At 41.7% G+C, this 25585-nt stretch overlaps 2 protein-coding genes across 9 annotated transcripts; one reads left to right on the forward strand and one right to left on the reverse strand.

Annotated features, from left to right (window-relative positions):
• Nucleotides 1-2: 2 nt before the first annotated feature.
• LOC117640727 (cohesin subunit SA-2) lies at nt 3-10784 on the reverse strand. 3 transcript variants are annotated; one of them, XM_034377561.1, is made up of 22 exons: nt 10653-10784; nt 9945-10145; nt 9207-9870; nt 8743-9121; nt 8431-8656; nt 8189-8342; nt 7951-8099; nt 7596-7818; nt 7291-7509; nt 7023-7208; nt 6725-6937; nt 6487-6651; nt 6216-6404; nt 5969-6128; nt 5745-5878; nt 5375-5545; nt 5091-5302; nt 4812-4972; nt 4667-4727; nt 1216-1269; nt 812-1106; nt 3-703 (listed from the first exon to the last, which is right to left on the reverse strand). In XM_034377561.1, the coding sequence occupies exons 2-22, from the start codon at nt 10082-10084 to the stop codon at nt 440-442; spliced, it is 4419 nt and encodes a 1472-aa protein (XP_034233452.1). In that variant the 5' UTR covers nt 10085-10145; nt 10653-10784; the 3' UTR covers nt 3-439. The 3 variants fall into 3 exon arrangements, with proteins under 3 accessions (XP_034233452.1, XP_034233451.1, XP_034233453.1); XM_034377560.1 differs by having other exon boundaries at nt 10528-10663; XM_034377562.1 differs by lacking the exons at nt 3-703; nt 812-1106; nt 1216-1269 and adding an exon at nt 1638-2566 and having other exon boundaries at nt 10528-10663.
• On the forward strand, nt 10726-25578 carry LOC117640728 (ribosome-binding protein 1). Of its 6 annotated transcripts, none has more exons than XM_034377565.1 (21): nt 10726-10777; nt 11913-12287; nt 12684-12833; nt 13370-13718; nt 16736-16881; nt 16966-17049; nt 17144-17317; nt 17405-17704; nt 17786-17968; nt 18052-18230; nt 18315-18480; nt 18934-19029; nt 19296-19385; nt 19480-19665; nt 19749-19898; nt 20144-20224; nt 20784-20906; nt 21069-21233; nt 21344-21430; nt 22379-22409; nt 23166-25578. In XM_034377565.1, the coding sequence occupies exons 2-21, from the start codon at nt 11919-11921 to the stop codon at nt 23258-23260; spliced, it is 3204 nt and encodes a 1067-aa protein (XP_034233456.1). In that variant the 5' UTR covers nt 10726-10777; nt 11913-11918; the 3' UTR covers nt 23261-25578. The 6 variants fall into 6 exon arrangements, with proteins under 6 accessions (XP_034233456.1, XP_034233455.1, XP_034233459.1 ...); XM_034377564.1 differs by lacking the exon at nt 10726-10777 and adding an exon at nt 10959-11178; XM_034377568.1 differs by lacking the exons at nt 10726-10777; nt 22379-22409 and adding an exon at nt 10959-11178.
• Nucleotides 25579-25585: the final 7 nt, after the last annotated feature.

The following is a 25585-nucleotide window of genomic DNA, read 5'->3' on the forward strand; positions in this document are numbered from 1 at the left end:
TACATTGTCCATGGTATCAACCATTTTATTAAACCAATTACAATCATAGATAAAAAAAGATGAACTGTTACCTCACATCAGTGAATCTTGTATTTGACTCAAAGTCTAAATATCAAAACATGAAAAAAGATTCTGGCTCAATGGCACATAAAATCACCACACTAGTTGTCATGAAATATGCAATATTGTAATACATTATACAATACTATTAAACAGAAAAATAAAAAGTTTGCAAAAAGCTGTCTATTTACAGAAATCAAAATTTTGTAAAAAAACATGGCTATTAATCAAATTGAGAAAAACAAAACCATAAACAAAAGTAAAACTTAACAGATAATCCATTAACAAATGCACATAATTTGAACAAAACATATCAATTTTTTTTCCCTTTTTGTTTTTGATAAAATCACATGCAGAGTTAAATATTAAAGAACTACTGTCATTCACTATCCTCATCACTGCCATCACCTTCACCAAGGAGATGATGACTATTTTCTTCTTCATTATTTCCTTCATAATCGAGTCCAGATGAAACTTGTAAATCAGATGCAGATGATTTTGAGAGAGATGCACTGGCTGCAACTTCAACCCCCCTCTCATCTGAAGAGATCTGCAACGAAGTCGAGGTCCCTTCATCTCCACTATTGACTGCATCAGAGTTGTTGTTCACTTCACCATCTTTGCGACTTAGCCTTAGTCTTCCCTAAAAGTACAAAAAAAATAGACAAAAATAAACAAAAGAACTCAGGAATGGTGGTAAAAAATTTGGCTACAAAAATGTGGAAGTCCCTTTTTAGCCAACACAACTTACCTTACGACGCCTGGAAGACCCTTTGTCATCATCAGAATCAATGTCACTCAGTTCTTCATAGCTGTGAACAGCTGATGACCTCTTTCTCAGACGTCCAGAAAATGGTTCGGGACTTCCGCCTGCGCCTAAGTGCTCATGGAATGAGGAGCGAGTTCGAGAAGCTGGCTTCATCCTACTTTTCTCAGGACCATTATGGCTTGCAGTGGGAGGTGTGTTGGAACCTGATGCTGAAGGGGATGATGATGAAAAGAGTTCAACAGCTCTCTTTTTCACTGGGGCAATCCGAATATCAAGCCTATAAAAACACAAACAAGTAATAATATTTCTCAAAAGTTATGTTCTTTGGTTACCAAGCTGGTAATACCACTGATTAAAAAAAAAAAAAAAGTGCAAATTTGTCATACTTTGGTTTCACAGTAGTTTGTGCTCTCTTCCTAGTGACTTTGGCTGCATGCACCCTGCAAAATAAGAACTCAAATGTACCAACAGAATAGAAAAGAACACAGAAGCCTAGATGGCAACTGCTGACCGAAAATCACATACAAATAGTCAGTTTACACATTCAGTGCAGCATGACAATATTACAACCTTGTGTAAGAAGGAATGACTTCATAACACACCCTCTCCCCACACACCAATCTGACTAATGTGAAAACCATAGATCTAAAGTGGTCCCAACAAACCGTTTGATATTGATCATTAAAACATTGGCTTATTTGATTGAATTCAATACATACTATGCTGCAGTCTTGTGCACATCTATTTGCTACTGATTGTTTATTTTGATTAAAGATAAATTTTGGTAGATGTCAGTAAATGTAAATAATTCTGGAGGCAGGGTAAAAGAACTTTTATTTCACTGCTGAAGCTCTTTAAGAGACATTACAGCTCAATTGTAATTCAAAGAAATTTAGTTAAAACGGCCGTGAGGAGTACTACTCCTCTGTGAGCTTTATCAATGCCACCAACTGTTATTGCTCAGAATTTCCTCATAGATTGATAAGGACAGGGGTACAAGCACACAAATAAAATAGGTACAATCAACAAGTAATGCACAATTTTACAAAAAGGCAATTCATTTTGCACACTACACAATAACTTATCACTATATATACCACAACACATTAAAATTTTAACAAGAATTTTAAAAATGGGCAAGGTTTCTTTGGATCATTAGAATCAGTCAACTACATTAAGGTTAAAATTTCATTAGAATTCAACCTTCAAGTTCAAAACCCTGCAAACTGATGACTTGCTACTGTTCTTTGATACTAGTTGGTCGACTTTAAGAGATCTCAGCCTAGTTGATATACATTTTTAAAAGTTACAAAATAAAACCAAAAAAACAAACATAAGAATTGATTTAAGTGCTGATAACCAGCACTGAAGAGATATATTGAGAATGGCTTGATTGTCACGAAAAGTGCATTCTGCTAGGTTACATCTTGACTTAATTTAAATTAAATACTACTGCACACATTTCATATAGGTCTGTTTTGTCAAAGGACAATAACAATATAAACTTACTTCTATATATACAAATTAGAATTTCATGTCATAACTTAAAAAACAATCAATTGAGGTTAATAGATGTTTAAAGACCCTTCAAAAATTCAAGTACACATTTTTCAACAAAACTATACACTTGGTGATCAGAAGATGACGAGCAGAAGTGAAGTGTGTCCGATGGTGAGATAAAGATGATGTCAAACATATTACGTTGGAGTACTTTTGTTGAACTAACTACGTCAGTATCTGAAAATGTAAAGAGAAAACAGGTTGTTAGTTGAAGTCTGAATTCTTTTTAACATACAGCTGGACAGTGACCGGATAAGGAAAAGTTCAATCTAAAAAGCAAGAAGGTAAAACAAATAGGTAAAGGACATACACCAGATGGGCCATACTTTAAGCAACATGAAATGCATAAGACTATCTTTGTAGGCTCTCAGCTCGAGTTCTACAGAGGTATTATTAATTCTGTTAACAGCATAATGCTGCATTTTATGAGATGACTTGCACAGAACAGAAACATGGGTTGGAATATTGTATGAAATATGCTCCATCCTGACGGAATTTGATTAAAATGGTGAAAAGGAAAAGATCCATTAACAATGTGTAGAAGGTGAAATGTTTTGAGACATGCTTTGACAGTGGGCAGACGAGTCTACAGACCATGCATATAAAGGGGAAATTTTAAAATTTATTTTCAACCAAGAATGACAAAATACAAAGTAAATGTAGTAGGTTTGTAAAAATATGTGAAATAACATACTTACCAATTGCGTGGATGTGATAATAAAAGCTGAGGTTACTTTATCTTGCAAAGCAGTTCTCACTTCCATGTAAAGCATAGCATAAGTCATGCAATTTGATTTAATATTTTCTCACACCACGCTCACCATAGAGTATGATTTGAACAGTGGGGAACAAGTGTAAAAACGCAAAAACCAGATCATATCCACATACCAAAATTTAGTAAAGTGAGGAGGCAGCATTATCTTATTCAAGGAGTTACAATAATTTACAAATATTATATGAACAAGACACAGAGTGAAAAGAAAGACTAGGCTAAATAACTGGAGTGATATGAGACACTTTTCCATTCCTGGAAATTTAAGAATTAGACAAGAAAAAATTACATGTGAGAGAGAATAGCATAAGCTACAAGCAGACTATGAATGAGATTTTAGTTATAAAAGAAAAGGGATTGGGATGTAAGAGTTGTCTAAGCATTCGCACTGAAGTACTGGTCATGTAAAGACTGTACTTAAATACAACTAGACAATAATTGAGTAAGAAAGTTAGCTTATGGTGGTTCCCACTTACCATGCCTCAGTCAGACCTCAGGCAGGCACAAAAAAAAAAAAGACCACACAGGGGTGAGTTTGTAATGAGAAGTGTCAGGCATTGTGATAAAGCACTTCAACCCACAATCACAAACAGGTGCAACACTTTTTAAACCATCCGCCGCATACAATGTATAAGAGCAAATACCAAGTCCTTTAGAAAAATATTTACCCCACAAGTGATGAATCTGTGGACTAACTTGACAAACAAAGTGTTACGGCAAAACACCGGTACCTGGCGAATGTAGGAGATTCACCATCAAAGGACAGCAGTAACGGTCCTTCGCCGTAAGACAAGCATCAAAAGGTGTGTAATGCCCAAATGCTTGAGGCAAATATTTTTTTTTCATGGCAGAAGCAAGATAAAACAAAAGCAGAACTGTGGGGTACTGAGAGCAGCATGAATCCTTAAAAAATTTGACATAAGTGGAGCGGAGAAGGGAAGATTAAATAATGCTCTGTCTACAAACCAGAACTACCGCACAAAAACCTCCCACTTGATATAATCTGTGAACAGCTACTTATAACGTGTGTGGTAAGTGTCTGAAAGGGACTGCATGAACGTGACCCTGTTGTAGTCAAATCCTGAACATTTCCCAATTTTTTATATATTGGTTCCCAGGAGACAACAGCGAGTAAATTTACAGCAGATAAAAGTTCTATGGAATCTATGGAACAAGAGACTACGCATTTTCTTTCAACTGAGTGATGGGCAGATCTGAGTAGATCTTTACTTTGTTTAATTCCACAAAAACGCAATCAATCGCAAAACTGGATTTATCATTTTTATGTAAAGCAAAACGATACACCACCTTAACCCAAGACATTGCTCAGAAGACAATTATCACAGTAAAACAAACAAAAGCAGTCCACACTATGATTGCTTGCATATTATCTCGCATAGGGAACTCTTGGGCAAGAACTAACACCCTTCCCATCACAGCAAACCATGCTGCAACATGCTGCGTCACAAACTTAAACCATCTTCCTATAAGTAATAGGTACTCACCCAGCATTATACTCATCCTCAGAGTTGGCATTGTCATCACCTCCATCATCACCATCATCAGCTGAGATACATTGAACAAGCACAATCAGATATACAGAAGCATTGAGCCAAAATTTATTATTATTAATGTAGAGAGAAAACATACCTGCATCCTTCTTTTTACGGCCGTAAGCCCTCTTGGAGGTGACTATTGGCTGATCTGACTCCCCATGAACTAAACTGTTACGGTATTGTAAAAGAGGTTGCCAGTCTTCTCCACGGCTGGATGGCATACCAGCAGAAATTCTTCGATTCAAAAAACCCAATCTAGACAGTTGGAAAACAAAAAAAGGCCATATTTAAGAATCATTTGTAAACACAATCAAAACAAAAATTATGGTACAGAAGCATATAGCAGACTAGGGTCAGAATAAGATGTACTCACACAAGTCGCTTGTCTTGCTTCAAAAGCTTGTTGGTAAATTCACTGAGAATTTCAAGGAAAGGTAAATTTGGTGGGGGACTTGATGGATCTTCAGGGACATCTCCATTTTGTTGCACAGCAAATAAGATTCCCTCTCGATGTAAGATAGTTATTGCCTCTCTGTTTTTCACTGCATCTAACCCAAATGACAGAGCAAACCTCTTGGCAAGTTCCTGGAACAAAGAAAAAATATCTTAAATGAAGTTTGTCCAAGTTGAACATTATTTGATCAGATAATGAATTACCTTAACACTGGTGAACTCTTCAGCACTACGATTGACTTTCTGACCATCAGTCTGCAATTCTTGGAAAATGAAAATGAGGCTGGAAACCATAGTGCGAGCACATTTGATCTTGTTTATTTCTCTTGCCTTTCCTAATGTTGCTTTGATTATATCACCGTAATCATTGTAGTACTGTAACAATGAAACAATGGTAGTTGATCTGCAGATATGTAATACAATTTTGAGATACTTTTGTCCTACATTGTTTAAATCAGAGCGTACATGACCATGTAATAAAAACTACTTAGTTTTTTTTTTTTTTAAATTATGGAACAGGTGCTATACCCCCTACTCCCTCCACTACCATAAATACTGTACTATAATCTGTTACCTTAACATAATGTTTGAAGACATCACCAGCAACTTGGACAGGCATCATATTGTAAACAATTAGTTTGCAGAAAGAAGCTAAAAAGTTCCTCCTTTTATGAAGCTCCTCAATTTTTGAGTGCTCATCAAGTTCCTCTAAAATGCAAAATAAAGTTAGTTAAAAAAAAAAAATCCTTTAAGGTAAGTTTTTAACACATCCAAAACAGCAAAAGGAAAAAAGTTTACCCTCATCTTCATCAATGAACACATAAGTTTGAATAAAACCATTCAGCATTTGCTGAAGCTCTCTATCTGCTTCATAAACCAACTGTTCTAAAGCATTGTGAGTTCCCTGACCAAGTTGATTACTGAACAGCACAAGAAGATCACACAAAGTGATGTAGGCCTGAAACATGGAACATGATTATGAGAGGACCTATCTTCTAAAAGGCATGTCCAGGAGCAGAGCAAGTGAGAAGTCAGACACACTCACCTCATCTCGATACATTTGTACGTCTGCATGTGGTAATAGTTGCTTCATGAGGTCCATGAACATACGAAGCTTGTTCTTCAGATTAGGAAGCTCGGTCTCAACTGGGCTTCCAGCTTCTAACCGTTCTTCTATGGTCTTCAGATCCCACAAAATGCCATAATAGCAAGCACCAATACAATATTTAATGGCCTGCAATTATAAAACATAGCCAGATAATTCAGGCTGTCCAAACAAGGTGGCAAATGAATCGGAAAAAAGTAATTTTAATCACCTCTTCAGGTAATGTTTTGCGAACTTTTTCTTTTGCATCATGGATATCTTGGAAAATGGAATCCCAAATGTTCCAGTGGCCTAAATTGTGGCACGCTGAAAAAATTGAGACCTTCTTCAGACTTGTGATGACTTGATACGTTTCTTCTTCGTTAGGTTCTTCTTCCTGTTGTTGATGCAGAAAACCAAATTATTTCTGGTACAACTGCCTCACTATTTGTGTATTAGAGTATAATTACCCCCTCAATGAGTGAACGCCAATCATCCATTGCCTCCTTATATTTGTTAACTAGGGTATCTATAAGAGTTGAACGAGCTACATCACAACGAGTGTAAATGGCAGTGCCTTCAGTGCAAAGAAACTCCAACGTTTTTGCACAAGCGTCCAGGACATCGTTGTCAGTAGAACGGTCCACAATATTCTGAATTTTTTTCAAGAGCTTGTCAAGATTCTGAAAAGAAAAAAAAAATCAACAACAGTAGTTTTAAGATGAAAATCTTAAAAGAATGGCTTACTGTTAAATTGAAAATACATACCCCTTCTTGTCTTGAACTGGTATACCTTTCCAGGTCAAAGTATTGTGGAATGCAAAGCAGGTTGGTAAGTTTGTCACTGTCTACACCATACTTCTCTAAAAGTGGCGGAAGAGCCTGCATGAAGTGGTCTGTAAGACGCTCTTTGTCCTCTTTCACCTGTTTGACCTCCTTTACTGAAGGAACTTGCTGAAAGGTTTAAAAAGGTTTAATTTAATATTGTAAGAAGGATGTTTAATTTATCACACTGATCAGAGGATTCACATCATACCTTCCTGGTGGGACCTCTTCCAACCGGTGGCTCTCCAGTGGCAGATTGTCTGATACAACAGACCATGATTTCTATTAGAGAAGTCTCTTGACGATCATCCAAGGGTTCTTCATGAGGGCCATGTTCTTCTATGAGTAAGTCTGTCATGCATTCCCAATCTTTCATCATGTCATTAGACTCAATTAAAGAGTCAACAAGATAGGCACCATGCTCATGAAGCTGGCAACAATTGAACCCTAATTAGATTCCAAGTATTCAAACACTATGAAGACCATTTAACCAATTCATTAGTAACTATCACACACCTCAGATTCGATGAAAAATTGAACTAAGTCCCGAATCAAGGGAGTATTAGGCAGGCGCTTTTTACCTCTGCGGGTCTTTATACCATTAACAGCATTCTCATCAAGAACGAACAAACGCTCATTAAGGAATTCTCCGGCAGCTTGGGCTACTTGACGATGGGAGGAATAAACCAATTCATAGACATGTTCACAATCCTTATCTGTCAAAATATCTCTATGATGTCTACAAACGCACCGCAAAAAAAGGAGGAAGATAGGAAAACAAGGTTAAAACATTATAAAAAGAAAATCAAAGAAAATTAATTATAAATTTTAGCAGACAACAAAAGTATAAGCTAATTCACTTAAGTCTTACTTTAAAATGCTGATAACAAGTCGCACAGCTTGCACAGCCACATCATATTCTTTGTCCAAAGTCATGGCTACAATACGGTCTTTGAACTTGCTGGTGAACAATTCAAGTTTTCCCTTCAATTCTTCTGAAGCATATAAGGGTTGAAGAGCCTAAGAGAAAAAGTTGATCATTTATATTTTTAATGTGAAAGTATTGCAGGCAATCTCTTTCCGTAACAAAGTGAGATCAAGTTGTTTACCTGCAAACACTTAAGACGGACTTCTCCCACTTTGTCATGCAATGTCCATCCAATATATTTGAGGTAAGAATCGTCAAGAAAGTTGGAGTGGAACTTTTTCATCCAGACTCCAATTTCTGCCATACAGATTGCTCGAATATCTGGAAGTGTATCCCTGCAAAAACACAACACACAACAAATGAAATGTTGATTTAAACATCAAGGTTTTCAAAAGAAAAATAGAACAAATGACAAGTATTGACCTGTATCTGTGGACAAACACAGATTTAAACATGTATGTAAGCATGTTCTTTATTTCATCCATGTTTTCTTCCAGTTCCTGACGTTTCGCCATTAAAGATTCAAGACGATCAGCAGCTCGCTTGTCTCTTGTTTTCTGACGCTCAGCTTCATATTGACGTTGAGTGTTAGCCAAGGTGACGGAAACAGTCAGTGCCACATCAACAAGGGCTGTCATAAGTTTCATAGCTTAAATTTAATAAATAAGAGTACAATTAGTAACATGAAGTGAAAAACTAAATCAAAAAGCACCATTCGATAGCCAGGGTACATACCAGCTAAGGTAGCAGTATGTCTGAATGCTCTAACTTGAGAATCAGACAGTCCAGTGAGAAGTGAGATGACATTGTCCATCAAATATTGATCATAGATGATGGAGTACTGACACTGCCTCACTAACGTTTGCACAAAGTCACAAAAATTGTTCTTGAACTTCTTCCATTGCTGTCCAGTCATAATGAGAGGATATTCACCACTTTCTTCATCGAATTCTTCAGTCATTTTCCTGATTATTCCAGCATGCTCCATGTTACCCTGCATAGCTGGAGTAATTTTTCCTTTGCAGCCTGAAGCGTTGATAAAGAACTGCATCAGAGACAGCAGGGCTCCATCTTTGGATGACTTGTATGTTTCAATCCAATCATCAACAGTTGTCTAAGAAATGAAAATTAAATAATTAATATACTTGGAATATAAGGGAACAAATTAATGCACCCTGCAAGAGGAAAGAGAATCATACCTGAATTGATGCTCTACCATTTTTAAGAATAAAGTACAATGATGCTTCATCTTCAGACAGAATTTCAGTGTTACTTTTGCGACCCCCAACAGCTCTCTTCTTAGGTTGTTTATTTGTATCGTCAGCTAACGCTCTGCGTATTTGAGCCGCGGTAGGGGCGGGGACTGCACTCGGCGGTGGTGGGGCATTCATTGCTCCACGAAGTCGAGCTCTCGTCACACGTCCTCGAACAGGTTCACTGTCCTCAGGATGATGGTCCAGTTCAGAGGTCGGCTGCTGGTGCAAGTGTTGCTCCTCCGGATCCTGGTGCAGCTGTTGTTGAAGTTGGAGTTGCTGTTGCTGCAGCTGCTCTTGGTGTTGCTGTTGCAGCTGCTCTTGATGCTGCTGCTGTTGCATCTGCTCTTGTAACTGCTGCTGTTGAAGCTGCTGTTGCTGCTGGAGTTGCCGTTGTTGCTCCAGCTGCTGCTGCTCTAGTTGTTGCTGCTCTAACTGCTGCTGTTGTAATCGCTGCCGCTCAAGTTCAGCCTGATACTCCGCTTGTTGCTGCTCTGGAGTGTGGTAAATTTGCTGGTGTTGAATCTGCTGCTGTGGTTGTTGATGGTGGTGACCATATTCTTCCTCTTGATGAGCATGTCCACCATAGTTATCAGCATACAAATCCGCCCTGAAAGATGAATAATATGATAAAGCGAGACAGTGACAACAGAGAAAGGTTAAGTAAGGACACCAAATAAATACCCAGGGTGAAGTGGAGTAGCTGCTGCAGAGTTGTGATAAGGTGTGTAGGGAGAGTACGGTGTCATAGGGGTCATTGGATTTTCATACTCTGGTGGAGGGTCATCCATCCGGATACGCTTCCCTCCTCTTCGATGCATCATTTTGACAGGTGATCAGTTGACTAACAGATGAACGAAAAGTTATGCCATGGTCTTCTTCTGCCTGCAACAACAGAAAACGAGAAAAAAATTACATATTTCAAAGGATGTAACGCAAATTAAAGAGGCCTAAAGTGATAGAACGGAAATAAGACACAACTGTACTGTTTACAAACAAACATCAATGTCCATATCGGTAATAGCGCATGGTTGGGGAAGTATACACAAAACGCAAAGGTAGGGAATAAAATTCCGATAATCAACAGGAAATTTAAATTCTTTCATCAATTTCATTCACAAAAGGCCACTATCAGAGCAGGAAGTGTCAATAATTCTGTGTAAAGAGGTTAAAAAGGAAGCCTTCAACGCAGGTAAAATCATTAACGGTGAAAGAGGTAACGAACGAAGAACCGCAAGAGCCTGGACAGGCAGCAAGAGTCACTTGCCTACAAATGCAATCTCTCCAATCTTCTCAAGTGAAATTGTCAAAGAGAGGAGTCCAAAAAGAATGAATTTTCCGGAGCACAACAATAAAGGCGCGAAGAAAATGGAGGCTGCCCGCTTTACCGACCGATTTCCCCCTTTTCTCTTCGGTTGTCTTCGGCTTTTTCCGAGCCGGCTTCGGGCTGCTTCGGGTGGTGTCGGCTAGGGGGCAGAGCTTCGGGCAACTTCGTGTTCGTACGGTCGCATTTAAAGGTGAAGAGGGCGGGATCTATAAATCGCCGCTAGATGAGCTGAGCGCCGTTCGCTACAGCTTGCTGTTCTACTTAGGTTTTCGTCGAACCTGCAGTTATTCTGAACGGAAGTCGCAATTTTAATTGAAAAAGCGGCGCAGTGGCGGTCGGTGGAGGTGGTAGTAGTCCGTGTGACTGTGTGCAGGAGTGTGTGTGAGCCCTTTTGTGTGTGTGCTGGCCATTCGCCGAGCCCGACTCCAGACGTGGCATGAAACTGCCCAATCAGCGTTCGCCTCTCTCACCGAGTAGGCCCTGTGCGGCCTTTGAGGTTTACTGCTGTGCTGACGGTTCGTGTACTTCGAAATCTGTAGCAGACGAGGTCGCAACCAGCCGTTTTCCTCCCCATCTGCAAAATATTTCTGGGTTAGTACGGATGGTTTGTGCCGAACTCGTTACGCACGAGTCAAGCCCTGTGGGAAAAGAGCTTCTCTCTCGTGGCCGTATTTCGGCATCTGCAATTAACCTAACTTAAGCCTACGCGTATAGGCAGTGTCTCACCTGGGAAACCGTAAGCCTAAGAGTATTATAAATAACCGCAGGGCTCTTAGCGGCCGGGCATTGTGCTCAAGTGTCAAAAATTGGATCTAGGTCTCTGGAAGCACGCGTACCGTTCGCTTTCTTCCAGTCAATCTTGTGCGTTTGCTGTCTGTTCTCCACGTCTGTAGCGTATCTGTCGCCCATTTTTCTGTCTCATTCTATGAAATTACGCCCTTTTCATTGATAAACACGAACCACGTAAATTTTCGTTTCCGCCTCTTCTCTGACGGTGTATCCCTTTCGATCATCGGAGGGCCACTGAAGTTATTGCTTGCTCTGAATTGGGCACTGGATTATTTTGATGTTTGTGTTACAGGCAGAAACATTCATTATTCAGTTTCATCCTCAGTTGGAATAATTTCTCAATGCCCTTAAAATGTTATCATGGATTCTACCATGTAGCTTATGCAGTGACTTCTGTACTTTTTGTTATCCGCCCTGCCTCAATTACGTTTATACCATTGTTGTATTGATGCTCCTTGACAATAGGGTCAGTGCTCTGAAAATTAGAGTTCAGACTGAATTGTATCTTGATTGCCTTTACTTTTAATTTGTTGCAGAGGAAAATGGAGTTCCTTCTTCTGTTTGGCGTTGCCAGTCTGGTGACTGTGTTCATTGGAACTGCCGTGTACTTCATTATGACTCTGGGTACTAAAGAGAAAACATATGAGGAAGCTATTCTCGAACAACGTCAGCAATCAGAAGCACATGCCTTGCTCCTTGGAAAATCTGCCAAAGACAAGCAGAAGGAGAAGAAACTCAAGAAGGCTGAGAAGGCAAAGAAAGTAAAGGAAAAGACAGCTGCAATGAAGGAAACTTCTGACAGTGCTAGTGATGAAGCTGAACTGATTTCCCACTCTCACCACAAAAACCAGCATGTTGCCTTCGTTGCTGAGGCTGCAATCATTGATGAGCCTGCTCCAAACACAAATCAGGTGAGCAACATCAAAAGCCAATCCAGTAGAATTCATTTTTGTATCGGATACTAAGTTAAGTTTTCAAAAAGTTCTTAAAATATCAAAGAAACTAACACCCACAATTGTAAAGATTTTAGTGGGTAACTTTGACAGACTTATTTGTCTTTGAGGTGCCTGGGACTGGGGTTTTTGATTCATTTTAATTTGGTTGGCTGGTGCAGGTTGTTTGATTCATGATTTTCACTAACATATTCCATATTTCTCTCTCAAGTTATCTTTTGTTATCTCATCCCATTCATTCTAGACTATTTAACACCGGCTCCTAACAAAAATAATTAATAACTATATTTTTGCAAGGGTGTATTTTGATTCCTTGTGCTTCAGTTAGATTATGAAGGAAAGATTTTTTTTCAGGACAAAAAGAAGAAAAAGGTAGCTAAAGCTAAGCCTATACTTTTGAACAAAGATGATGCTCAATTAGTTTCGGAAGTTAGCCCGTCAGTTGATGCCAATCATTTTGAGACAATCCATCCCAAAGATGATTTGGAAATGCGTCGCCAGAGCGTAAGTTCCCCATAACCATTGGTGTTTGAGTAGAGTAGTTTCATTCACTGCAGAGTGTACATACACTTTTGTTTAATTGTTTTCCCCATGCAATGTAGCCTGTAGACTGTTATTTTAGTCCCTTTAGAATTTTTTCCTAATCTTCACCTTCACAAGTTTTTTTCTTGCTGTGCAGGCCTTTTATAACAAGTAATCTCCCGCTGTTTGAATTATGTACTAATGCTGCATATGATTGCCTGGAGTATTAGAGTTCTGTAATTTTATTCATTTTAGCATGTTTGATTGCCATTTGTTTTCTCTTGAAGTAACTAACATATTCCATATCTAGTGTCCATGCTTCATCTTCTGTAACTAAATAGTAAATGGAGGGAGGGTGGGTGGGTGTAAAATAATTTTAGTGCATGTCTGTAATTTTCACATCATTGGTCTTGTCATTTAAATCCAAAGAATGCATTTGCTCATTGTGCTGTGGCAATGTAGCATCTCATCTTGCTGGAGCATTCCTCTCATGCCATTTCTTGATTGCTTCCCCACAGAAAGATGAATCCTCGGACCAATCTGCTAAAAAGGCAGCTCAGAAGTTGATTGAGGCCGAAAAGGCATCCAAGGCACCCAAGAAGGATGCGCCCAAAACGGAGAAGACCCAGCCGGCCAAGGTGGAGAAGCAAGTGTCTGGAAAGGCTGCCAAGGTGGAAAAGGAGAACAAGCCCCCAGCCAAGGAGACCGCGGACAAGTTGGAGAAGGCCGCTCCAGTGGAGGAGAAGGTCGCCGTGCAGGAAGTGGTGGTGGCAGTGACCGCCCACGCGCCCGTCGCCGCGTCCGCCCCGTCCGCCCCCGCCAAGAAGAAGAAGACGGCGAGGAAGGCGGACCCGCTGGAGCAAATGAGTGAGTGAATGCCTTTCGTCTTTCTGTTGGCACAGTGTGCCGAGGCCGAGGCGCGCCCCGACCAGCAGACTCGTCACTCAGCATCCCTCGCACTCCTGAGGCATCCCCCGAAGGCGCGCGGTAGAGGCAGCGGCGAAGAGGATTCTCGCAATCAGTCTCCAGGGTGCCGGTGCTCAGTCCCCTTAGAGAAGTCCAGGGACGGGGGCGTGAGCTGTAATTCCCGCCCCTATTCGCTCCCTTCTCATCTCCCTGCTGCTTTCTCTTTCTGTCGCGCGGTCTCGTGACCTTGGCGGCCGGCTGACGTGGCGGGTCGTCGCGGTCCGTCGCGGTGGGCTGATGCCGCCCGCCTCTCCCCGCGGCGCGGAGGCGCGGCGACGCGGCCACCCGAGAAAAAGAGGAAAAGGAAACAGAAACCGAGAGTGTCAGCCGAGCGAGCGGAGGAATGAAGAATGAATGAGGAAATTTTGGCGTTGCGTAACGAGGCCGATGTCGGTCGTTTCGTCGCTCTGTCTGCGTCGCACTCGTGGACCTGTCCACAAGGGTGCGAGAGAGCCAGAGCGACAAACCGCTCTTTTGAATCGCTCGGCCGGCGGTTCGTTTTCAGACCGGCGTCTGGCCGGGGCGCAGGCGCTGCTGTTGATGAGGAAGATGGGACGTCCCCCCGTCTCGCGGCTGCTCGCGGCCGTGCCGTGCCGTGCCGCCGCCACAGAGGCATGAAGGCATTGGCCGTCGCTGAGACGCGACCAGTGACAGAAGACTGATTCCGAGAGTCGTTTTCGTCGCTCTGTCTCTCGCGCACACATGCGGGACGCCCCACGAGAGCAGGAGAGACGGACTCTGGGAATGAGTCTGCAGCGACAGGCTGCGGGTCGCGGCATGGAGGCGCGGCGGCGCGGCGGCGCGGCCACAGCGGCGGCATGTCGTGTGCCACGGGGTCGCGGTCGACGCGCTCCGCGCTCGGAGCGCTGCTTGCCGATCGCGGTTTTTGCCCCCGCGGCGCTACGCGCCGCGCGCAGCGTTTGGCGCCCGTCTGTCTGCCTGCCGTCTGCATCGCTTGATGTGCAGTAGAGGCCTGGCCTGCGGTAGCCCGCGGCCTACGGGGCACTCGAAGACGCCCTGCCGCGCCGCCCGCTGCCCCGGCACTTCCCCCGGGGCATTGAAAGGGCTTGGGGAATGGTCTGCGGCGTCGGGCCCCTTTGGGGGGTCGCGGGTCCATGCGGGCGCCGAAGCCGGGGCCGAGCCACAGCGGCCCGGATTTCGGGGCCAGGGGTCGGGGTCGCTCGCTCTCCGCGCCCCGGGCGTCCCGCCCGCTTTTTCCCCCGCGGGGCCGCGCGAGCGTCAGCCGCTGCTACACTGCCTTGCAGTTTGATGCCAGGGCCGGCCTCGGTCCCCCGGGGCCTGGGGCACCAAGCGCTCCGCGCCCCCCGTCCCCGGCCACTTCAAATTTCCCCCAAACGCTTTAAAGTTTGCCGTCTGGTGCCTTGGCAGCCCGAGATAATTGGGGGCGCCAACCCCGCCGCAACCCTCGCCATTTGGCACCTTGCGTGCTCTGCTCCCGAAAACCCTTTGGGCGTCCCTGCCCTGGGGAGCGGAGGCAGCACTAACAGTGAAAGCTTTTGCCTTGCCCCAATTGCCGCTGGACTCCAGCGCTCGGATTCCAGTGTAGGGCTGTGGCGCGTGGGTGTGGCTGTGGTTGTCGTGGAGGGGGCAGCCGGGCGAGCCAGTGCAGCCGGGGGGGCGGTAACGTCGCTAACGGTTCCCTTCCCAGCTGCTGCAGCTCCAGACCCTGCTCCAGACGGACCCCCGGGACCGTCTAAACGCCGTGAGACGATCCTTTCCCCTTCCCTCTCGCTCTCTCCTTGTCTGCCACTATTCAGAGTTGACCGCTCGGTACTCCCAGGTACTTCCCCCCACCAGCGTGAGGCGCGCTCGCGCTCTGACGTGCTTTGCTCGACTAGGCCAAGTCTCTGAACTACTGTACGGCACCGCCATCTGGCCCCTCGCCGGATGAAAACAGTGACTTTTCATTTCGGACAATCTGAAGCAGCAAATCCGGCGCGTGCTGGTGCCCCACTGATTGCTACAAACGCGCCTGATTAGTCGGACAGATATATTATCTTATCCGTCCAAATCCCCTCTCATAGCTGAAGCCGCATGACGCGCAACGCACAGTGACGCGGCCCGATCGCCGGAACGGCACAATGCGAGAGCCGCGGGATTATTGGAAGAAAGGGGGGGGGGGCATGATGTGCCGTGATATGTGGGTCACGTTTCGTTGCACTCGCGGCCGGCTAGCCACGGCCCGTCCGTGATAGGCCAAGCAGCGCGCCCCTTTTCCTTGTGGTGCGCTGCGGCAAGGCCTGGGCAAGGCCTAGGCAAGGTGCGGGCCGACAGGGAAGGCCGTCTGCGTCGGGAGGAGGAAGGACTCTCGGAATTTTATCGGGGCGCCGTATCGCCTTTGACTGATTCGGAGAGTCGTTTTCGTCGCTCTGTCTCCCTCGCACCTGTGAGGGGCGAGAGAGAGAGAGACAGAGCGACGAGACACGCGAGTGCGGGGGCGCCTGATTGTTCTGCCACCGCATTCCACGCGGCGCCCCCGTGTCATGTCTTTCCGGAGAAACGGAGAAGGGAGGGCACTGGAGTCACCGTGCACATTCCTTAGGCGTCGCGCGTTGCTGCTCGAGACCCCGAGAGCTCGAGAGGGGAGCGGGCCCTATTGGTGGCTCTGTTTGCTCGAATCGTTTGTTTGTGTCTCCCTAGACACGTTATGGGAACCGATGGTCGCGTTGAGTCACCGCCTCCCGAGGCGAGGCTGGGCGAGGCCATGGCGGGCCATGCGCCCCAACTGTCCTGCCTATCGCACACGAGCAAACAAAGTGGCGGCGCGCGAAACGTTTGCCCATTTTTGTCCCACGATGCCCGAAAGGCCCGAAGCCGCCCTTGGAGGGCCTTGGCCTTGGCTCGTTAAGGGCCTTCCTGTTTTCACTGTCGCATTTTAACATTCCTTTATTTTTCAGCCACTGGCACTGATGGAATTAATGCCAACGTCCTGGAACCCCTGATTCACAAGGCCGAGCTCTCGCGCTCCGAAATCCAGAATTTGATTGATCTCTTGCTGAATAAGCAGCAAGGGTCAGCTGCTGTGGTTGCTGAGTGGAATGAGGTGAGAACTGCAAGAGCTGCTCGTCAATGACGTTCTTGAACTGTGGTGAATTCTTGTTGTTAATGCAAAATGTTTGCTTCACAGGGAAGGCAGGACCCAATGATGAAGCTGAAGAAGGCTTTTGCTGAGAAAGAAAAGGCTCTGCAAATTGAACAGGAAGCGTCTGTGGTATGTATGTGAAGTAGTTTTTGTGCACCACAAAATCTGCTCACTATCATCCTTTCTCACTTCCTATGCTCCTGTCTGGTTTTTATAAATTCAGGCACTTCAGAATAAGTTGAGGGAAGTCCGTGCTGAGGCCAATGCTGAACGCTCTCGCCTGGTTGCTTCCAACAAGCAAACTGAGGAGAAGCTCCTGAGTCGCACCAATGAGATTGCTGCTGCCACGGCCAAGTTCCATCACGAGAAGCAGACCCTTACCACTCAACTTCAACAGGTATGACATTGGCAGAAATTGCTCCCCTCTGTTGCAAAGGCCATCTATTTTATTTTTTCGAGTAACATGATTTGTTTTTGTTTTCAGCTGAAACATCAATTGGAGCAGGAGCACCAAGTGATTAGGAAATTCCAGGAGGAGCTTGGCCAGGCCCAGAATGCAATTCAGACTCAGCAGACGCTGGAACACCACGTTGCCAATTTGACCGTTCAGCTTCAGGGACAAGATCAACAGATGGCACTCCTGCAACAGCAGGTTGGAGAGAACCAGGCTGCAGTGCACCAGTGTGAATTGCTCTCTGCCCAGGTGGCTCAGCTCCAGGAACAGTTAAAGAATGCCCAAAATTCAAACCAAGGAGAAGTTCACTCCAAGCAAAAGCAGCTCAATGTAAGTGTTCTCTCTACTGTCGCTATTTCCACTTAAAATACTTGGCTTCTCTTTTGTTCATTAGTTGAACTTCAATTCTAGGATATGAAAGTTGCCAAGGAAGACATTGAGCGCCAACTGTCTGTTACTCGTCAACGTGAAGGACAATTGAACTCGGAACTCGCCAAGTTGAAGGATGTTGTTGGTCAAAAGCAGTCTGAAATGGAAAAATTGACTTTGGAAATTTCAAAGCTTCAAGAAGAAAATGAAGTTCTTACTTCACAGGTTGGCTTACAAGCAACAAAAAAATGTGTTTATAGTATTGCTGAGGAACATTTTTCACTAATGGAATTCATATTCTGTCCAAGGTTTCTCTTGTTGGTAAACTGCAACTTGAAACCCGCCAACTGAGGGAGGAGAATGAATCTCTTGCTGCCCAGGTTACTGCTGTCACTGAACGTCCTGCTGCAGAAGGTCGAGAAAATGGTGATGTTGGAGAAGAAAAACATGCTGATGGCAAACTTGCCTCTGCTCAGCTTATCAATGAGTAATTTCCAGAACCAGTGAACAATATCTTTCTGAGCCAATCAGCTCTGTTTCGCTCATTACAGTCAATTTTTCTCTCTTCTAGCCTCCGTGAAAGAGACCTGCAGGTTGAAGAACTGCTTGAACAAGTGAAGCAGGCAGAAAAGTCAGCCACTTCTACAATTGACTCTTTGAAGTCTGAAATTAATGCCCACAAAAATGAGGTTGCTCATCTGAAGTCAGAGCTGGACCAACAAAGAAAGAAAAATGATGTAAGTTCATATTATTTGCTAAATCTACATGAACTATCCATTCCAATTTTTACTGAAATCTCATGCCTGCAATGAATATTTCCTTTAAATTTATGGGTTTACCTCTTGCTTTTCTGCATGATTAACTTTGTCATATTGTTCTGAGTAATGTGACTGTTAGGGCAAGAAGAGGTGAATATGATGAGAATGGGCTTCTAAAGTATAGATGCATGCAGGTGGACTTGGTTTTTTCTTGTCACATCCCACATTATAATGAGACTTGCTAGACTACACACAACTGAATAGTATCAAATCTTATGTTAAAAGTTGCTTAGTTTATTCAATTGAATCAAAACGTTAACTCCATTTTTCTGAATCATAAATTATCAGCCAGTTTTGCACCATTTTCCCTCCCTTGGCTTTTTAAAAAAGTGGTGTTTTAATGTGTGTGTATGTGTGTGTGGTTTGATTTAGGAATTAAGAAATAAAAACTACAAGGCCATGGATGCTCTTGCTGCATTTGAAAAGATGTTCCAATCTAAAGTACAAGAAACAGAAAAACTTGTTCATGTAAGTGCAGTGCAGCCTTATTTCTAGTTAGTTTGCTTCCATCACTTGAGATTGCATGTGGTTTTCTTAATTTTCTGTTTTCCCTTACCTCCCATTTGGATACTGGTATCTTAGCTCGTTCAGATTGGGGAATGAAAGACTTTTGTTCCAGCTGTAGCAATTTAACTTTCATTTTGTAACTTGTTTTCAGATAAAGAATTAACTAGAGCTTCTTACTTCCCCTTCTTTGCCTGTCATATTAATGTCACTGTTTTGTTTCTTATAAGGATGCTGAAAAATCTGCCCGGGTTGAAGAGGAAAGAAAGATGCAAGAAGCACTGCAGCGTCTGTTCCCTTCAATATCTGTCGAGGAGAAAGTATGTGCTTCCCCTCCCTCAATCTGTTTTTCAAATCCAACCATCAACTTCTGGAGAATTCTCTCAACCCATGTTGTTTATCTTTGACTCCTAGGTGCACGAGCAGTGGGTGAAAAAATTCAGTTCTGCTGTAAGCAAACACGTATCAGAGTTAGCAAATAAACAACCAACTAAGCAGTTACCTGAGGAAGACCAATCAGTGATGATTGCTGAATTAGAAAAACGTAACTCTCAGCTATCTGGAATGGTCACCAATTACAAGAGAATTATTGAGGATACTGTAAGCACTGTGCTTGTCTTGCATGTTCATTTATTGATAGGAACTATCCCTGTCTAATAGGGCATTTTTCATAATGTTAACAGGAAGGAATGCTAAACAAGCTCCAACAACATGTAGAAGCTGAGGAAACTAAGTGGCAGCAACAACTAGCTGACAAAGAAGCTGAACTGTCTTCGGTGGTTCGGGAAAGGGATGAACTCAGAAATGGTTCTTCTGGAGACCAAAGTAGTGTGGTAAGACTATTCTTATTAATATTGTAAATGTACTCTTTGAGAAGTCAGTGTCTCTCAGGTACTCTGATCTACAGATAAAATCCACGGATAATGCCTGTTAACTGCTTCATTCAATGGGAATGTCTTAGTTTTTCATATAAACACTGTCACATCTGTTCCTCTTTTATTTCCCATCTTATCCTTATTAGTGTGAACGTAAACTTAACCAAACGCGCATGGCATATTGTTAGCATTCTGTCTTGCAGGCCTTCGCTGGTACCGATATTTCTGGGATTCACTTTGCATATAGTTGTATTGAAAAGTCTCTACCCACAATTGTGCGGGAGGTATGAAGTCACTTACCATACCCGATCCGTGTGATGTTTTGTTTATGCCAATATAGTTCCAATTACGGTTTTTTATGTTATACTTGGGGGCTTTCTTTGAGCTTGTCAAATGTCCTCCTTAAACAGGATTGCTTGAGCTGTTTTTTATCGTCTTGAAGACTAGGGGATTGCACTGTTGTACTTGCAGAAGTTGTTGTTTTAACAAGTATTGTGAGAAGTGTTATTTGCATGACAGTATACACACCTTGTATTTAACTGTGATGTATAAATCCGTTGGGAAGTGATGTTAAAACTTGTGTCAAAACAAACAACTGTGGCATTCCACTGACTTAAATTAGTTTACTGAATTTTATGTGTGTTCTGTGCTATTCTTAATGCCCCTGCCATTCACATTTATTTCTGCAAAATTACCTGCATTTGCTTCTGTGAAAACGTCATACTTTAGGTGTCAGTCCTTGTTTTCATTTTGAAAACAGTCAGTTTTGGGCTTGTGGGATGTGTGAAATGATGTGTGTTTGCCTTATGTCTAATTCTGATTGATTTGTCTCTTACTCAACAGATGCAGCAACAGTTAGGAGAACTGCAGAATAAATTACAGGCTGTCGAGGCTGAGAAAAACAATCTCAAAGTTCAGCTTTCGTCCAGTAAAGATGCCCTTGCTACAATTGATCAACTGAAAGAAGTGAGTTGTTTTGCTCTTGTTTTTAACTAGGAAGCAACTTTGTATACAACAGCGGACCACACAGCTAGCAAAATTTGTTTTATTAAGGGGTCTTGGATATGTTGGTGCATAGTTCAGAGCTCAATACCTAACTTAATTGAATTGGGTTCTGATTGGTTGTAGGAGCAAAGCCGTCTTTCATCTAACTTGGCTTCTGAGCAAGCCAAAGCATTAGATCAAGCCAACCAGCTAACAAAATTGAAGTCTCTTTTGGAAGAAAGTGAGAGTGCTGTGCTCAAGGAGAAAGCAAGCTCACAACAGCTAAGAGAAGAAATCGAGAAAATTAAGGTGAAGTTCTGCTTTTGCTATATTTGCACAATTGATAATTCCAGAAGTTATGGTTTGTGATTTTGCTCCTATGTACTTGTTATATAATGTTTTGAATTTACTTTTCTTAGGAGACCTATTGTAATGCTCCTCCAAGCCCTGTTCAAAACCACAATGGAGCAACGAACGGTCCCTCTAGTTCAGCAGAGCCGGTTGAGGTAAGTCCATCGCCCACTTAAGGTCTTGTAACATTAACCCATAACAGTTTCTATAAAGTTCAATCGCGATTGATGTGTTGCTGCTTTGAAGTATAGTTTCCATTTGGCAAAAATTTTGAATAAGTTTTCTTAGTTACCTAAATGAAAAGTTCAAATTTTTGTTCATGCGTTGTATTTACAACTCTCTGCTTGTATTTAATAATTGTAATATTGCACAAACAATGCAATTCCCTGGTATTGTAGTTGCATCAAGAGTTTATTCTTGGGGTTGGACTTAAGATTTTCAAAGTTCGAGTGGTGCAGCACAGCACTTTAAATTTGTTTTATCCTTTTGCACTTGAATATCTCATTGCCACTTTTTAAACTGCACTATAATCTTTTCGCTCACAGAATGTAGTTATCTTTAACATTTTGTCTTGCATTTATGTCTCAAACAATTTTTCCATTTGTAAATGTACTTTCCATTTAGATTGGTGCTGCAAACCCAAGCTTTCAGTAGTGCTATGAAGTAGTTGTAGTTTGTCATTGAATGTGTAGTTAGCATTGGGAATCTCTTGAAGTTTCAGTTTCATAGATCTAAATGTAGAAAATCTGTAATGTGTTCCTACTTACTTAACTTGATTACATCCCTGTCTTCTGTGTTTTCCAATAATTTTATGTGTGTATGCTGAATAACCCTTCACTTAGTGCATTTTATCAACACACACACCCTAGTATGTCACATTAATAACTTTGTGACTAATTGTACAGCCCTTAATCAGAGTACGTTTTTGTGTTCCTACATTACTGCTTAATTTTAAAGTAAGCTGAGACTGGAGTCAGTCTAACAGAGACAAGGATGTTGACCCATGTAGCTTGATCTCTAATGAAATCTGAAACTCCCTTCCTGCAAAATGGGAAGTAAAATTGAAACACATTTTCAATAACCGTGTGTTTTGTTCCTAACAGAAAGCAGTTTCTTCTAAGAAGAAATTATCAGGTAAACATTTTTAGATGCCAAAATAACAGCTTTTGTGTGGCCTAACATAATCAAACAAATGCTGCAGTTGTTGGACTAGGTGAACTCAGAAATTAGTTGCACTTTAAAATCAAGCTGATGTGCTTTTGGCATGTGCCCACCTGTAGCCTCCTCATGCTTATGTTCCTAGCAAGAATTACATTCTTTGTTAAATCCTATAATAGGTAATAATTTTTATTTTACCAGGTCGCACAGTATCTCAAGGTTAGCGTACCTGAAGGCAATTTTTCTGGTTTCATCAGTCCAAATCATCTGCTCTTGTAGTGATATTTATTTCATCTTTTCACACCCAGTTGCGTTCTTAACTTGAAAGCCATATTAGAGCCTAAATCAAATTTACTGGTGAGGATGAGTGTATCTGAGCTCTTGTCCTTTTGTACCTCTGTATTCATGAAAGAAGAGTGCACTCAGTTAACTCAAACCATGTCTATCCTACATTACATGACCTGAAGTGTTACGCATGTAAAATGAAATACTTGGCATTTCCACAGTATTGTCACCTGGGTTGGGTATTCTGTTGTTTTCTTCTTATCAGTTGTCCCACTCTATTCTAGCATGTTTTTTTCTAAATGAAATATGTAATGGTGCTCACTTTCTGAAAAAGCAGTGGATTAGGTGGAATTTTTTCTCTTTCTTTTTCTTACAACTGCACATTGGTTACGCCTTTCAGGGGGAAACTGGTTACCTTGCCTATAATTCTACCATTTTCATCCACAGGTTGGCTCAAAAAGAAAGTCGTAGGCTCCAAGTCACCGAATTTATCAGCGAGGGAAGACGATTTTTTGGCCAATGAGAGACTGGAATCCTCATGAGGTCCTGAAATTTGCTCCAATTATCATCATCATCATTGTTGTTATCATCTTCATCTTGATTGTTATAGAAAGATATATCTACGTATGCATTTTTATTCCATGAATTGCCAGAACTTTATAAGCTTATGATTAGTATTGACTTATATCAAAGACATGTCACTTGGTTGACACTTAAATATTTAGCATAAGCCTCTTTGTTATTATGGAATACAAGACCAATACTTCAACTGATGCTATAAAGCTCAATGACTGAGATATGAATATCTGTGACTGTGTTCTTGATCTTTCTTTTTATTATAATTTTGTATCACCTAAAGAGTAATGTAACAAACACATTCATTTTTTGTTATCTTCAAGGAAATCATGCAGTTCATCTTACCTCTTGTGTTAAAATATGGTTTCCTCATACAGTAGCAGAAGGCGAGTGTTTTAGTTGTGGCCGGTGAAAGGGGAATCATTTGCCAAGTTTATGGACATACTTCGAGTTTGAAGCATCTCCTGACTCCTGTGTTTAACTTGTTCATGTTTTATTTTCAAAGTCACTTATTGGCCAGACTATTTTATTTGCCTTGACTTTTCAATATGAAGTGGAAGGAATCCAATTGGCTTGTCTATCTACCTAATAGAGTTTGAGGCTTCTATGTTTATAGTCAATCAAAGAGGTGAAAATGCTTGTACAACGGATTCTCATAGGTTTTTCAAAAAATTTAGAACTTGTATGAAATTGCCACTTATCTCCTGTTATTTACGTTCAAGACTTTATCTATTTGTGGCCCACCACCTTTTAGTATAATGTACCTATGCAGAAATGGGAAGTAACCATTGAGCTCATTTAAATGATGCTTGAAATATTTTGAGGTATTGTCTTGTGCATTTTATTAATGCATTGCTTTAGGTGAGTGCATAGTATCTCTTAGATGTAGCACCTGTGTGTATGAATTTGTGTGAATGCTCATGTGTGTTGGTTGGGATGTGAATATGTTGGAAGCAATAAAACATAGTTGCTGTTATAGCAGTGTCAACAAGAATATTATATTAGTTTGTTTTGAATTGCTTGTCATGTTTGTTTTACATTTGAGCCTTGCTGGCTCATTATTATTTCCATGCAAGCTTTTCATTGTTATGCTTTGTGACATTATTGTTTATGAGAAATTATTATGAATCAACTACTAAATGTTATTATGGTGCAGGATAAAATGCCCAGCAGCTTTCTTCTGCACGACCTGTATTTGGTGAATACTAGTCAAAATGATGCAGCACCGGTGAAAAGTTAGTTTATTTTGAGAGTTACAAGGAATGAAGTTCCTCGAAATCTCTTGTGCCAAGTTCTCACAACTCTTTATTTTGTGCATTTTACGAGCTGCTTCAATTTTATCTTGCATTGTAAGCGTTTTCCTCTTAGTCTTCTGTTTTTAAGTGATTTGCTGATATCTACTTTATTTCTTATTTGAATCTTTTATTCAGCTCCAAGTACAATGATGGATGGCAGGATAGAAACTTGTCTGAGTGATCAAGATTATTTTTGTTAATGAATTTATCATACAACTGAAAGGTTTTTAAATTACACTGCTTGTTGCAACCCTTTAAGGTTGTTCTATTCTCAGCCGGTTGCAATATTTAGTTATCATTTTCATGTACTTGTGGATAGTAGTCCACCTTAACTATGCTCAATTGTTACCAAGCACAACCAGCTGGACCGTCATATGAACTATGAACAATGAGAGCTGCCAATTGTACTCTTGCTTTGGCGTACAGCTTTCATCAAGAACAAATCCATTTTTATTCAATGTATAGTGGCAAGTTTTTGGTTGCCAGAGTGTAGAATTGGCTGGGCCAAATAATACATGTATGAATGTGGCCGCTTCATTATTATTTTTTTCATGCATTTTGCATCTAGTTGTCTTTGGTATCAAGACATCCAATGAATTGAACCATTGAAAGAAAAAAAACGAAAACAAATCATTTCTCTTCACCTTATAAGGTATTGCACTTTTAGTCTAGTTTAAATACATTTGATTTTCAAATTTTCATGTCATAAATTGTGATTTTAGAAGTCTAAGTATTTGTGAAAAATGTCCAGAAACCCCCTTTTTGATACTGATAAGCAGTGATAGACTTGTGTGCATAATTACTGTGCTGTACTTATCACCTGTAATGCCTGTACTGATATGATTCCGTTCCTGTTTAGATTCCTCTTTAATTTTATACAATATGAATTAGATTATCATTAAGCTCATGTTTGGTAATGGTGCAATATTGGTACATTGTCAATTTTTTTATTGTATCTCTTTGTGGTAATGAATATGGTTTACCCTTAATTAGTTC

Source organism: Thrips palmi, unplaced genomic scaffold (assembly GCF_012932325.1).
Source record: "Thrips palmi isolate BJ-2018 unplaced genomic scaffold, TpBJ-2018v1 HiC_scaffold_12, whole genome shotgun sequence".
Classification (NCBI taxonomy): domain Eukaryota; kingdom Metazoa; phylum Arthropoda; class Insecta; order Thysanoptera; family Thripidae; genus Thrips; species Thrips palmi.

Excerpts from the sequence above, each read along its gene's own strand:
- LOC117640727 (XM_034377561.1), bottom strand. The coding sequence starts at position 10,084 with ATGATGCATCGAAGAGGAGGGAAGCGTATCCGGATGGATGACCCTCCA. Across the intron at positions 7,819-7,950 it reads CTTGTTATCAGCATTTTAAA|ACATCATAGAGATATTTTGA; the intron begins GTAAGACTTAAG and ends GTGCGTTTGTAG. Across the intron at positions 704-811 it reads GGTCTTCCAGGCGTCGTAAG|GGAAGACTAAGGCTAAGTCG; the intron begins GTAAGTTGTGTT and ends TTGTACTTTTAG.
- LOC117640728 (XM_034377565.1), top strand. The coding sequence starts at position 11,919 with ATGGAGTTCCTTCTTCTGTTTGGCGTTGCCAGTCTGGTGACTGTGTTC. Across the intron at positions 18,231-18,314 it reads TCTGCTCAGCTTATCAATGA|CCTCCGTGAAAGAGACCTGC; the intron begins GTAATTTCCAGA and ends TCTCTCTTCTAG. Across the intron at positions 19,899-20,143 it reads CTGGAGACCAAAGTAGTGTG|GCCTTCGCTGGTACCGATAT; the intron begins GTAAGACTATTC and ends TCTGTCTTGCAG.